This window comes from Falco rusticolus, chromosome 15 (assembly GCF_015220075.1).
Source record: "Falco rusticolus isolate bFalRus1 chromosome 15, bFalRus1.pri, whole genome shotgun sequence".
Taxonomy (NCBI): Eukaryota; Metazoa; Chordata; class Aves; order Falconiformes; family Falconidae; genus Falco; species Falco rusticolus.
In genome coordinates this window covers 367,102-382,200 of record NC_051201.1, presented here as the reverse complement: position 1 = coordinate 382,200, position 15,099 = coordinate 367,102, and the positions used below count along the sequence as shown (strand labels likewise).

At 47.3% G+C, this 15,099-nt stretch overlaps 1 protein-coding gene across 13 annotated transcripts in view; it reads left to right on the top strand.

Moving 5' to 3' along the window:
• LOC119157766 overlaps positions 1-15,099 on the top strand; it is a 121,114-nt gene that overhangs the window by 77,357 nt on the left and 28,658 nt on the right. For 9 of the 13 annotated variants that reach the window (XR_005107646.1, XR_005107645.1, XR_005107654.1 and 6 more), the window contains one exon: positions 372-4,159. Coding sequence is in view for 1 of the 13 variants with exons in the window: in XM_037409005.1 (XP_037264902.1) it covers positions 4,036-4,159 (124 nt within the window). In the remaining 12 variants the exon portion in view is untranslated. The remainder of the gene's footprint in view (positions 1-371; positions 4,160-15,099) is intronic. The other 4 variants (XR_005107647.1, XR_005107650.1, XR_005107652.1 and 1 more) reach the window with 4 other exon arrangements.

Here is a 15,099-nt window from a genome sequence, read left to right as displayed (position 1 = left end):
CAGAATTGGCACCTTTCCCTGAGGTTGTCCGAATGGCAAATGGCATCGTCTGTAGCTCGCATTCTTGCAGCTTCTTGTGGCATTTCTCTCTCGATGTCGGCTGCTCCCTTTTGTTTGTTGTTGACTGGACTGGGTGTGGATGGGGTTTTTTTGAAGTTAATTGTAAACGAACCTGAATGGCAAACACGCCAACAGCTTGCGAAAAAAAAAAGGGGGAAAAAAAAAAAGCAAGCCCCACACAAACGCCTTCTGCTGCGACAGATGCCCATGTTGCCCCTGGCATGGAGAACGGGCACAAGGGGTTTGTTGTTGAGGTTTTTTCTGTTGCTGTTTTTATTGTTCGCATTTCCCTTTTCCCTTTATTTTTAAAGACTCCAAGATGCCGGCCTCGGCTTGGAACGGAGCGGTGTCATGGCGGAGACGACGGCCTTTGTCTCACAGGGTGTGAAAGCATCCGTTGTGCTGGCTCCACTGCGGCAGAATGACGTTTAAAGGGGGGAAAAAGTGCTGAAAGTCCAAGTTGTGCAGCGCTGGCGGGGGAGCCCCCGGCCCCACAGCGGCATGCGTCCAAGGAAGGGCTTGCAGCAGAGGAGCCTGGTCTGTAATCCTGGCACTCGCGCCTCCGGTCGCTGCCTGCCGTTTGCTCCTGGGGGTCTGGATAATCTCCCTTGGCTTTACTGCACTGTCTGGCCCGCGCACAGGGCCCCCGTAACATATACCCGCTGCCGCGATCGCAGGGAGCTGTGGCGTTGCCACTGAATGGATGGCACTGTGCCAACTCCGCTGCCATCCGCCCTTGCAGCTCTTTCCTCCCTCCTCCCTCCCGCTTTCCCCTCCTCCTCCTCCTCCCGTCGACTTGATGTTAATTAACACACGGGTTAATTGATTTTAAAAGCTGAAGAATTACAGTTAACTTTTCCCACAGGGTATGGACGCCAGCCGCTTGGCACGGTTCTGCCGCTCGTGCTGGTGCAGGGGGGCAGGGAAGAGCCCGCAGCAAAACCAGCAACTGCGGAGGATGGACGGACGGTCATCCGCCTGTTGGAGTGCGGCTAAGGGCGGCTGACACGCTCCCACCTCGTCCTGCCGACATGTCACCGCTATATTTTGCTATAAACAATCAAAGGAACCCCTCCCCTCGCCTCTCCCACCCATCCGCCTTTCAGAAAGGCAAGCTCTGTCGAAGTTTAAGCAGGGAAGCCGTCCCCCCCAAAGGCTTATCATAGCACAGAAATGACCAGCCTCTGCAGGGTCTTGCACTGCAGGGCTCCCCAGCCTGGGCACCCTGCAACTGCTGAGGTGGGGCATCGGAAGACCGCTGTCTGTTAGAGGCTTGCCCTGTCTTCCAGGGCTCTTTTTCATTTCCTTAATTGGCTCAGATACGTCGCTTGGGGTGAAGCATCTCAACCAGGGGAAAGTTAGTTCATTGTAATTACGAGAGAAATAAACCATGTGAGGGCTTTATTTTTTTGCTTTTGCTCTCCCTCGTCCCAGTCTCTGCCGCAAGCAAGGGTGAGTGACGGTGTGGCTGGGAGGAGACGCAGCAGTGCTGGGAACTTGCTGCTTTCACCTTCTTGTGCTTTCATTTTATTTCATTTTGTTTTTTAAAAGCATGAGCAAGTGAAGCGAACGAGAGGAAATCCATTATGCAAATCGGGTCACATTTGCATAATGTCTCATGACTGGACTATGCAAATTAGTTGTATAATTTATGAGTGCCAGTGTCTGTCTAAAAGTGTTTCCCAGAATTTATAAAAAGTGAGACGTGGGGAGGGCAGCTGGGCTGGCTGCCCTGCCAGGAGGGCTCTGCGCTTTCTTTTCAAAGTCTTCCCTGAGATCAGCAGCTCAAATGCTCATTAATGAGAAGCAAGCCCCCCTTTCCACTCTGTCCCCCTCGTTCCATTTTCTGTTTCTCTCCCTCTGCCAAGCCCCACCTGCTCCCTTCCAACTTCTCCAGGAGGCATTTGGCTGGGGCAGGGGAGCGGGGGCTGTGATGGCTGGGCAGTCCCACGCAGGCGGCTCAGCCTGGGTCTCACTCCAGATGCTTCTGTGACTCCTGCCAGCAGGAGAGACCCTGCAGTTAAGGCAGGTGAGCTCCGTGGGCACAGTGTGCATCAGGGAGCTGTGCTGAGATGCTTGCCTCCAACAGGCATGGTGGGATTACTGCTCATTTCCAATGCGCCACATCTAACTTGTGCTCTGAGCCAGAGACCCGTCCCTGACCTTCCGGAGAGCTGCAAGGTCAGCGCAGGGGTGGCAGTGCCAGTGGAGGGAGACCTTTAGTTTCCTGCCCAGAGCCGGCAGTGTTCAGCTTCAGCACTGAAAAGGTGTCTGGAATATCTGGAATTGCAGGACAGGTATCAAGACTCTTTTTCTTTTTTTTCTTTTTTTTTTTTTTTTTGTTTTTTCCCCCCTCTTCTCTGCGTGTTTGGAGATCTTGGGAGCATCGGGAGAATGCAGGTAGGCTATTTCACATGGGGATGCCGGTGATCTGAGCTGTCTGTACAGGGAGAGGGTAAATAATAACAGGCATGGGCACGTGGAAAGCTGTGGCGTGGCTCTGGTGCATGCCACAGCCTGCCCACTCCTGGCAGTGTCTAGCAAGGAGCAGCAGGGTGGGTGAGCCCAGGGGCCAGGGCAGCACAGCGTCAGTCGTCCTCAGCTCTGGGAGGTTCCTGAAAGGGCTTTTGGGCAAAAAAGTAATTTGCTTTTCTTGAGAATCTGCATTTCAGTTGTAAAAACTGTATGTGTTTATCCCTCAGGTTTCAAAAGTTTTGGGGTGTTAGTTACCACCTAAACTGACAAATCTCTCACTTTCAATCAGTTTCAAAATAACGTGAGTCTTTGTATGGTTTATTTAGTAGATGCAGGTCTTGCCTCTTGGCAGTGTGTGTCATGCTGAACATCTCCAGTACAAAGTAGTGAATTCATAAACTGCTTTTACGTCCTACATTACGTGTAGGATTCGTGGTGGGAATATAAAAGGACCTTCTGTGTTAGGTATAAGGAAGGCAAAACTGGCATGTCTTCTGTCTTGACAAGCAGGTAGCAAGTCAGACTTGACAAGAGGCAGCAGCACATCCAGGCTCCAAAGCATCTTTTGCTTATGACTGCTCAACAGTGGTGCCTCCCAGCTGCACCGAGGGGTGACTGTCCCCGTGCTGGTCCTCACCACTACCGTTAGCACAGAAGCAGCTGAGTCTGACCTGGAGCCTGTGCAGGATTGGGGCCACTGGGAGTAACTGGTGTGCAGCAAAGGCAGGGCATTTTTTGAGGAGGGGTGGGCGGTGGAGCTGTGGCAGCAGAGAGGACCAAGGGCTACGGAAGGGAGCAGTATGGTAGCCCCAAGGAGCAGCCCACAGCCTGGGGACCGGTGGCCCTGCAATATCAGGAGTCAGGGCAGTTTTTAACGTTGAGGCAAACCACCCTGCTCTGCTCATCACAAAAGCTCCTGCAAGATGGAAGGCGAGGAGAATGTCTGTTTTCTTGTTAGGGTGTTTGGTGTGGTGCATCAGCGGACCCTGCACCAGGACTGGAGATGGTTCTCTGGATGGTACCTGTGATGGGCACTCTTTCAGGGCTGGCCCGTGCTGGGGCCTGGGGCTATGGGGTGGGAGAAGGGCCTCTGGCTATGGAGCAGCTCGCAGGTGTCGGAGGGGATTCAGTCTCTATAGATGTGCCGCTTTTTAATAGTTTTTATAAAACCACCAAAACTTGTGAACATTCTCTTGTGGTTTTGGTGCTGCACTGAGGACTGGTGAATGTCCTGAGCTTTTTATTTAGGGATGAGAAAGCTTCTTTGGGGTGGGAGAATGAAAGCTCATCTAGCACATGCACTGAAACTTCCATATGTACCAGAGGAGATTTTTCTGGTCTTTGCAGGTCAAGTAACAAGACACAGTAGCATGGAGAATCCCTCACACAGCATTACTCATTTATTGTCTGTTTTCTGTTGTCTGTCTCATTTCCATGGAAGTGGTTGTTTTTGCCAGTGGAACAGAGTCCACCTGACAGACCCTCATTGCTTTCTTCCAGTGTCCTCCTGTGCCTGGCCTCTGTGGTTCCTCACCTGTGGCACTGGAAGAATTCCCTGCAGCTCCATCCTTGAGACTTCCTGGGGCCTTTGTCTGCAGTTCTTGTTTTCTGTACCTCGATGGAGGTAAGCCACCTGAAACACTATATAGCAAACTTGTGAGCTGAGGCTTCTCAGCATGTGGGGGCCTCCCCAACAGAGCATAGTTTAGCCATGTGCCTACTAACATTACTGTTGTTATAATTTCCACCACGAAGAGTTCCCACATCCAGCATAGAGTCCTTGTTTTAAAGAATCATATCACCTCTGCCACCTTCCATTCCTCAAGTACCGATGCTGGTTTAAGCAATGGGATACAGTAACAGGTAACCTCCAGGAGCTGCAGTTCCCTCCTCACCTCTCCTGGGTAAGGCATGCAACATCAGGTAGTGTTAGCCCGGCTTGTATGAATGCTCCTGATTTTCCGCTCCTAACAGTGTTAAGCCCCATGACAGTGTGAGCTGTTGGTGCCAGTGCAGTAACCCGCATTCCGACGTGCCAGCTTTGTCCCACACTTTCTGTTTTGCAAAAGAAGGGCAGGGTGTAGGCAGAGGTCTGAACACGGCTTTCTGAACAGGTCTGTGAAGGTACCAGTCCTGCCAACAACAGGCATCGGCCATCGGCATCATGTTACCAGCCTTGGCACACCTGATGTATGTGCCTGACATTAAGAACAGCTTGTCTGCATGGGGCTTATTGCCTGATGGTTGTAGATAACAACAGTTGTAAGCAAAGTGTGTAAAATCTTTAAATCTTTAACAAATCTCTCATTAATCCCGGCTAAGTAGATTAAAGCTGACTGCAGGCTTTAAAAGGAAGCAAGCTGATCACTTGTACAACAGAGAAAATACATACAATAAAAACCAGTCAGACAGATAGGTTGTAACGTGCAGTTCCTTTGTTCCTGGTCTTGATAAAACTAGGCTGGCAGCCAGACCACTGGACCTGGGTTCCGTGGAGCCAAAGGTTCAATGAGATGAGACTGTACAGCATGATTTTGTATAGCTTGATTCAGAACTGTCAAAGATGCTACAGGCAGGTATTGTGTGCTCTGCAGGCTCAGAAAACAAATGGTATCTTTAGAAAAACAACACAGGATGCTGAAATCTCAGATGAAAATAAGGATCCTTCTCAAAGTTCAGCCTGATGTTAAGGTCCCGAACACCAGAAGGGCCTGTTCAAGGCCTCTGGTACCCTACAGTGGTGACTGGAACTGATCTCTGTAGACATCACTCTGGCAATGAAATGGTTAAATATCTTAACAGAGTGAAATTCAGCCACATACTCACATTTTGCTTCAATAACTGAAGGAGTGGATTTTGTAGGATCATACTCTCAGCTGGAGTGATTTGGGGTTTCTCTTCCTTAGAACCATGGTTTGTTTTTCTTAATGTATATTCCAAGGTGTAAAGTACCTAACACTGCAACTCTGCTAGTTGGAGATGCTGCAGGTACAGGTGAAAGCTCTTCAGCGAAGGCCAGACATACCATTATAACCGATTCCTGCTGTAATTAAGTGTCTTGCTCTCTGCTGGTGCTCTCCCCTTTGCTCGTTAATCTGCCCATCCTATTTGTCTGCTCATACAGCTGTTGGTGGCTCCTGCTCACGCAGGGCTATACCGTCTGTCACTCGTGCTTTCTCTGTCCCCGTTCCTTATTTCGGTGGCACCCACCTTCTTTGCCAGTTCAGTGATTCTGTTTACTCTGTCCTTCCCTTTTGTCACAGCGCTGTCTGCAGACCAACAAGGACTAGGACTTTCTGCTCTAGCATCTATATATGTGTGTTTCAAAGGCGGCGGCAGCAGATGACTGGTGCTAAAAATTACAGCAGCACCTCCTGCTTCTGCGGTCATATGTCCATGTGGAAACACTGATGTTAGTTCCTGAAGATTCAAGGTGACAATCAGCCAATGGCCAGTTTTCTGAGTTTGGTGGTCAGCAAGGGAAAACAAGAGATGCAGAACAAACCTTCAGAAAGGACAAACGGTGCTTGACCAGCAAAGCCTGAGTGAGCCTCGGTCCACAAGAAGGGAGCTCTTGGCAGTTTCCCCACATTGGCAGGTAGGGTTTTGCTCTTTCCAGAACAACTGAAATTTGAGGGTGCTTTGTGAGCAAGGCAGGTGGTCACATCCCTCTTCCCTACCTCACCCTGTGAGGTAGGCAGAACAACAGGCTCGGTACAGGTGGTTCAGCCTGGGCCTTCACTGTGCGGTTAGATCTTTAGTGCCAGAAGGAAGAAGCTGGCTGAAGGTTTCAAAGCTGCCATAGCAATTGTCTCCTAAAACAGTGATGCTTCTGTTTTAACAAAAGATACACTTTGTCTAATCATGTGAGCAGATGGCTGAAAAACAAGGACAGGAGGGTGCCCTGCATCTCCCCCAACTCTACTAAAATGATGAGAAATTCCTGCTGTTGCTCTCAGGTGATCATAGGATATTGTACTTAAATGCTGAAGCAGCTCACCTTGCTCCCCAAATAGTCAGCTTCCTCATCCTGCATTCTGCCCAAGGGCACAATAACTAGGTTAATGCTTGCTTTAGGGTTAGCCTGAGGGTGAGAGTTCCCCGTAGGAATAGCACTGTTGTGTTTGCTCTGTGTGTGTGTGAGTTCATGTGTGGGGAATCCTTCAAGGTGAATGAATATCCACTGCTCCCATTTTGTTGTCATGTGCCCCTCCCTCCTCATTTCTGCCCCTGCAGTGGAAACCTGCATAGCCTTGTGGTTGATGACCGAGTGGTCCCTTTGCATAACAGGCCTGCTTTTTGTGTTGATTCTGTGTTCATTGATGCCTTGAATCATTCTTTACAGTTTTGACTCCTTTGTTTGGGAGCAAGTGCAAAGAGCAAGGCACAAGGACAGAGAAATAGAAGAAATGCAAAAGGTGGAGACTAATTCTCAGGGTATGATTTACATGCTGCAAACGGTGATATATTCCAGCATGGAGAAATGGCTGTTGCTGTGTGTGTCTCCTGTTTTGAAGACAAAGCCTATGTCCTGGGTTCCCTCATGGTTCTCCACACTCAGAATCTGCAGCACAAGTCACAGGCAGCCAAACATCTTATTGAAGAGGATCAAGACAGCCCAAGGCATCTCTTTCGGGCTTTGAAGCCAGGTAGCTCAGGTCAAAGCAGGCAGCACTAATGTAGCTCCCAGAAAACTGATTTCAGCTCCTTTGTGTCATCCTCCACCTCCCGGCTGAGGAGTCCCTCTGCGGTGCTCTCTAGGGCTGAGGAATTGCCCTTGTGCCCTGTGTGCGCTGCAGCAAGTGCAGCTGCTGGGAAGGGTGACAGGAGAGGCAAAGTCAGCTGCACATCTTGAGGCTGGTTGGCTTGGTTGCTTCTTGCCTCGTGTCTTGGAGAGGAGGGCTGCCAGCTGCATGGGGCAGAAGCCCCATTGACCAGACACTTACTGAGATCCAGAAACAAGATCTCTTCTTCATGCTGTGTTGTTTGCTCTCTGCTAGCACCCTGCCTTCCTATTTAGACAGGGATTTACCTGGCGTTAGCAAGTACGCAACTCTTCCATGGTACCTGGTGTTTCATAACCTCCCTCCTGAATGAGTGAGGTGGGCCTGACTGGTACTGCTCTGAGCCCGTGACCTCTGTGTGCTCCACAGAGCCCTCTTACATCAGGACAAACTAACGTAGGGAGGAGCAGGTTGTTACATCTTTTTCCTCCAGCTGTTTCTCATGAATCTGAAGGATGCTTATTTTAAATTTCTGAGGACTGTGGCCCTCATGCTGGTGCCTCAGGAGGATGTATGGATATCTGCCTGGGCCAGGACTTGCAGCCTGGATTCAGCTCTCTGCCAGACCAGACATGGCGAGGCAGACAGGACTGATTTTCCTTGGGCTGGTGATGTACTTCAGTATTTCAAGCAAGTTTGGTCAAGAGGGAGTGGTGTGTGACCAGGAGCAGGCTTATTTCTGAGGATCAGAGACTTCCTGCTGCAGATAATGAATGTAACCAGAAACTGAAGTCTATGTTTTGTCACGTGAGTCTTGTGCATAACTTAGACACAGAGCTGATGCCTTGTTGCAGAAACTAGCCCTTACATACTTTCTGTCTAGCTGCTCAAGCCCTGAATCAGCCACCAAGGCCACATCTCACCTTTCCATTGTACTTTTCCAGTAGTGCTTCGGTTTCTTTTTTGCTTCAGCCTCACTTTAGCAGGGTAAATGATGGAGCAATAAGAACTGAGGTTTCAGATAGTTTTCAAAGAGCAACTTATTTCTCGGTCAAATATTCATTTTGGGTAAGCAAATTGCAGCCAGAAAAAGGCAAAGGAAGAGGTACATTCTGTCTGCTTTTGGGTGCCAAGTCTCTGCTCCCAGCCACCTTGAGCTCCAGCAGTCAGGTATAGAGCAGTGTAGCTGTTTCTGTGCTCCACTGCTTGATCTGTGTATTGAAAGCCCAGTCCCAGAAGAAAGCTGAGCGCTGACGCAGGGTGTACACTGCTAGCTCCTCAGCAATGGTGTGTCTGGAGTGGCTGTGTTGGAGCTGGAAATGAGATTCCCTAATAGGAGTCTAGCTGGAGGTAGTCGTAGAGGGAAGAAGAAGGTCATGGTGGGGAAGCAGGAGCTCTTGCAGAGGCAGGGAGCTTTGGACCAGGGAGAGGAAGCAGAGTGCCATGCTGTTACACGTGGGAATGGAGCACTCTTGTTCAAAGTGATTTGAGTAATTCATACTGCAGCAGGAGCCAACAGAAGCTCTTAAGTCCCACAGGACTGGATTGTTTCTTTTCTGAAGGATGCTAGCCTGCATAGACTGTCACGTTGGATTGATTCATTCTATATTGGCTATTTGCACCCTCAAGTCAGGTCCTTTCAATGTGAAGTTGTGGAAGCCATCGGTGAATACACTGATGGATGTTTGAAATGCAGTAAGTGCCCAGGAAAGGTGCTAACAGAATTCAGACCTCCCTCCCTGCAGAGCAGTAGTCTGCCCCTTCAGGAAGGATTCAAATAAATCCTGTGGGTTTTTCAGTGATTTAGCCTTAGATTTTCTGTTTACATTTGTATAACTAAGAATTTTCTATTTGCTCTGTGGTTTGTTCTTCTCTGGAGCTTCTTTGAAGCATCATCCATATTAAAATTTGAATTCTCTTTAAAAATTAATTAACTGGTGTGAAAACCTGTCTAAATATTCCTATCTTCATTTAAAAGAGGCATGCATTGATCAGTTACCAAATTAAGCTACTCTGAACTCAAATTAAGTTTGCACTAGATTTTGCAACAGTTGTGTTAAATATTTTTAAACTGATACTGTTTTTACTTTAGACAAAGCTTTGATTTCAGTTCTGTCGTGCTTATATGCTTTTTCTTGCATTCTTTTTTCATTTCTCATTCATTCTTCCTTGCCTCTCAGCCCTCTGGTCTCACCCTCCAGTACTGTGATGTTTTGGTTTTAAAGGGGTTTTTTGTCTTCATAGCTTCTCCCTTTTTCTGCAGTATCACTGGCAACTTGAACCTGTTCTTCTGGTCTCCACTTTCCTGGCCATCAGTAGCATGTCCCTGCAGGTCCTCTCCCCTCTCCTCTTTCCTTGAAATCTTTGGAGTCTGTGTTTCTCCCCTGCGGAGAGCACAGGTATTAAAGAAAGGACAGGCTTACCTGTGTTTCTCAGCAGTGCAGGGTGAGGGAGGTGTTAAGAGGGAGTGAGGGAAAAGTGCAAGAGGTAATGCTGGGCATCTCTTCCAGCAGCACTGTCACTGACAGACAGTGCATCGCTGCCACTGAGGCACAGGAGGGGGCGGCTGGGCACCCGCCATGAGCTCCTGCAGGCGTGGGTGTTGGGCTGGCCAGGGCAGGGAGCACAGCAAGAGTGGGGATGCAGCAGAGGTGACTTGGGGGTGCCTCGCACGCATGTCAGGTTGCCCTGTTTTCTCTTACTATCAGATTAACTCCAAAAGAGGAAAACCAACCAAAATCTGTCGGTGAGTTTGAATTGCAAATCTGGATGTTCAAAAGCCTTGAAATGAGAAATTTAAGGTGCTTACTCCACCCACGTTGGACATGAGTAGCATTTCCTATTTCTGCTCAGAGTCCTAAATACATATCTGAGTTAAAACAGATGTCCAAGCAGCTATGGCCGGCAAAAACAGGGTTAGGGAGGAAAACAGGGAGGGTTTTGGTATGTTCATTAGTGCAGAGCTTGACTGTGGCAAGGCAAGGTTTAAAGTGTGCCTAGGACTATGTATTCCAAGTTAATTTACTATTCAGTTTTTAATGTGTGAAGTTCCTGTGTTTAATTTCCATATAAATATTAATTTGTATTGTCACATAAAGGTCGTACTGACATTTTCCATTGAAAGAATCCCTTTTTAGTTGCTCACCACTTCTTTACCCATTTTAGACCTGAAATTTTCTACATTCATTTTTGTGCTGGCGTGATTTTTATTTAGTATTTCTGGAAGGAAACAGTTTTGCCAAAATTATTTTAACCAAAGAAAATACATGACTCATTCAAGATTTGGAGGGGGAACCTTAACACCTTTCCTTGAAAAAACTTACAGCCTCTGTGTGTCAACGTAAAGATTTCAGTATCCTTGTCAGAAACATTTTAGCAATGTGTTGCGCTGTGCCTTCAGAAATAGCTTTTGCTGTGACATGCCTCACCGCCAGCCCTGTTGGGACTGCCTGGGATTCTCTTCCACCCCAGTTCCCCACGCGCCGTGTCCCTGCCAGAGCACACTCGTCCCACACACCAGCTGCCTTCCCGAATTGCAAAGCTTGGCATGATGGTACCGCTTCAGCTTTTTTGTGCCTGCGTCTGACACCGCTGCTCTCTGATGACACACTGTGTGCGTAGTTACTGTTCCGTGAATGGGTCAACATGTGGCAAAGACAATTGCTGTTTGTGGGATCACTCATCCGGCTCCTGTGGAAACTCCGAAGTGCTGAATGAATGACAGGCAGCGGCTAGGGATTTGTCTCGGTGGGGAGCTGATTTTACTGACAGGTATGGCCGTGGGTTTGTTATGTTCCTGGAGAAGGTGGACAAGCCAGGACCCTCGTAGACAGCTCTAACTGTCTTTATCTTCAAAGTTTTCAGCTTGGAACATGAAGGTGTTTTTGTAAAATTGCTGAGCACTCACAGTTTTGCCAGAAACATACAAAATGCTATAAAGTTGTTAAGTGCTTCACAAATCAGAACTAGACACCTCGAATCAAATGCGTAAAATTAGAAGACACATGTAACACTTGAATCTCTCGCTGCCTCTATTCGGCTTTTGTAAAGTGTGGATAATAAAACCTTTTCCTCACAGGGGTGCTGAGATTAGGTAATGCTCCTGGAGAATTTAGATAATGATGAATTTCACAGAAATTCCCACAAGGAGATTAATAGCAATGTTCTGCATGAGGTTTGAAAAGTGTGCACTAGATGCAAGTTGGAGCCACACACTAAGTTGTGAGGGAGAAAAAGAAATACCTTTTCTGTGCACATTATCCACCTTGTGAGTACCGTATAGGATGATGTACTGCAGTCTGTATCATATGCTTATACAGAAGGGCCCAAATTATGCTGGCAACCTTAATTCTGTCAGGTCCAGTGTTCTAGTAGTGCCTTGTAACCGTAGCATTTTTCCAAAACAGTTCTACTGTAGGCACTATTTTAAAATGAAGAAATCACATCTGTTCTCACGCATGTTTTGGTACCTAGTCCAGCTAATGAAAACTGCATTCTTTGAAAGCCTTCCTCAATAGTAAATGTTAACAGAGACACCAGAGCATTCTCCTGGCTATTAATCTGCAGATAATAGAAGATCCATTTCTTAAGTACACACAGAAAAGGAGAAGAAGAAATACTGGCTATGACACAAAATGAATTGTCTTCCTCCATGCCCTTGTAACCTAGGGCATGTAGTGCAGGCTGCCAGCCATTGCGTTACAGATTTAAAAGTGCTGGAATCTCTCAGTTCTTTAGCAGGTTGCCTGATGGATTGGTGAGTAATGTACTTGAAGAGTGCATTACTAAGCCCCAGACTAATGGCTAGCTCTTGCCCATGGCTTTTGCTATAGATCACTCATCGTGCTATTCATAAGCTCTCTGCCAGTCTGTGTCTGGCACTTGCACTGCTGCTGCTAACAGCATTTGCCTGATGAATTCTGCATGAACATCCCCCACGTTTTCAGGAGGTGAGTGGTAAATGAGAAGAAAAGAGTGAGTCACAATTCTCCAGCAGTTCTCTTGCTCTTTTGGAGGACATGGTAAAGGGTAAGGTGATGGGCATGATACTCACTCACCCAGCGTACTAGCTTGTAGAAAAGTCTGGGGTTTCTACACAGGACAAGGCACCTTCCGATCACTTTCTGAGGAATTTATTTTATGCCTGGGAGCTTTGTTTTCCTAGGGAGACTGATGTTACAGGCCATGGTAAGATAGAAAGGGGAAGGAGAAGTGACTGGGTTGCCAAGTATGGCTCTGACATGTGCTCTGGTGTGCTAGAAAGAGATGCCTAGATGCAGTTATCAGGATTCGGCCGTGTGTGAGCTAAACGAGGTAGAACCAAGCTTCACAGCAAAGACCATCTCTAGGGTTGACTTCTGGGCTGGCTTTGGTAGACAAGGCAGACGTGTGCAGAGATGAAGGACCTGCATTGCTTCCAGTCCCCACCTGGCTTTGGAGGCTTTCCTCTTTCTTTACACTCCATGATATTAATAGGACTCCAGCGTAACTGTCCAGGAGTTGTGCCTCCCTGGTGTGGTTGAGCCGAAGCTGGGCCTCTCTACTCCTTTCACTTGGACATGGCTATGCAGCCATGAGAAAACGGCTAACCAGTCAACTTGTTGATTCAAACTGGTGACCCATCCCACCTCCAGCTGTTGGCACTATCCAGGACCCTTTCCGATTCCCAAGTCCAGTCTGGTAGCTTTGCTGATAGAGATTTAAGCCTTGCTCTGCTATTCAGTGCTCTTTGGCTTTGTATTTTTTGCAAGAAGTTACTTAAAAATAGACTTCTGCACTCCTTTATTAACATATTCTCAATGAGCTTATGGAAAGGATGAAGTCTTCATCCTAAGCAATTTCCTTTACAGCAGTCGTAGTAAAGATTGCTTCTAAAACGTAGACAACAGAACCAAACCTGCAAAAACAATGCAGATGAGGAAAGGTCTTCAGGACCAGTAGTCCTGTGGAACTAGAAATAACCCAAACTGAGCAACAAACACTAAATTTTCTAGTTTGCTCCACACGTCATCAATGTTGTGCCTTTTGAGGGGATAGCAGTAATGACATGAATGTACTTGGGATGCCAGGTAATATATCCCTTTAGAGAAAGACCTCTTCTCACTGGGGCTGGTTTCCTTTATGCACTTCAGACACAGCTTGGGCACCCTTTCACTGCCCTAAGCAGGATGCAAATTCTGGTTCTTTGTATTATTCATGTTAATTCTACAACCAAAAGTCTGAGGGTATTTTGGATGCAGAAACAGGTGGAGGTTGCAGAGGGGCTGCAGACAAAGCCAATGCCGCTTAAAAAAAAAAAAAAAAAAAAAAAAAAAAAAAAAAAGAGTATCCCATAAAACCAGAAATTCCCAGTAAGTGTTGCCAATCGGGTAATTTGCATGCTCATTTTGGAAGACGTTTCTGGTAATAAAGCGTCATCAATCTATTATTTCTTTTGACCAATCTTTCTCTTTCTCAGCCTGCCTATATAAAACCTTATAGTGGCCAATATTTAACTGAGAGTATCCTCTGCTTCTTTCCTGTCTTCTAGCTTGAGTTTTCTTTCTTTAACAAGCACAACAGCAGGCTGCCCTATCTTCAAAGAGGAAATTAATTCCGTCCGCAAAAGGGTCAAGTGCTAGAAAGTGCATAGCAATGCAGTTTGCATGGCAGGATCCAGGAGATATGATGCTAATAAGATTCTAAGATGAGAACAGCAGACTGGCTCTGGGGATTCAGATGAAGGGTTCTGTAAATTTTAAAAGAAATGGTCTCCAAAAACTAATGATGTCTGCTTTCCAATTCATTAATAATGTGGAGCAGGGAGATGGGAGTGAGAAGCAGGCCATGCTTTGAAATAGCAAAATGTAACAAGGCAAAAAACAGTGAGAGCTCATCTCATTGGGGTCATAAAGCTGGGAGAAACAGGCAGGCTGCAGGGGAACATAGTGTCAGTGCCTAGAGGGAAGGAAATTGCACTGTATGTTCTGCTGCATGTAATTTATGCACAGACTCTTTGCCAATGTTGATGAAAAATTTCTGTGCTGAAAAAGATGCTGCTGTATCAACAGAGCTTTTTCAATGTTCTTGTTTAAGGTGACTTACTGTGCAGGATGTCTGATGGATTTTTAAAACATATCTGAATTGTCTTAGCATATTTACAAATGACTCTTGATAAACATTCCCCTTCACCTTTCTGCACCACCTGCACAGAACCGAGTAACAGCAACCTGAACCTTGTTTATAGTTAATAGTGGAAGAAAACCCCTCAGGCAAAGCCTAATGAACCACAAGCAATTCCGAGCTTTCCTCTGTACTGTCTGGAGAGACTGTGCCTTTCCAAGGGCTGCCTGGACACATCGTGTGACCTTGCTGCTTTACATCATGAAAATTTCCCATTACTGGTACAGTGTTTGCGCAGAGGTGCTATTGTGCAGATATTATGCTAGAGTCTCTCCCTGACGTGTGCAGTTTGCAGCTCATAGAAAATGTCTGTGCTTGAACGGTTTCCAGAGTGGGAAGGTGTGCAGCGGGAGGATTTAGCTCTGACTTTTATTTTTACAAAGCTGTTATGATTTGCAGAGTGAGGTTAAGGTTTTCCTCCTATCTTCTCCTTTTATCTGTGTGATATTATGTCATCTTGCCTCAAAACCTGCGACTGGTGAGGTTCTGGGGGGCAGCCTGTGTGCGGAGCCCCACTGCCAGCCGTCGCTCTCTGGAGCCAGCCCCGCACCGCCGGCAGCAGGGGCAGCAGCCACGGCCACTGTGCTGCCTTCTCCTCCGTGGCACTCTGCTTAGCCGGCATGCTTGACAGAGCATTTTGTAGCCCCAGTAAGACCAGCGTCCTGTCTTTGCTGCATGG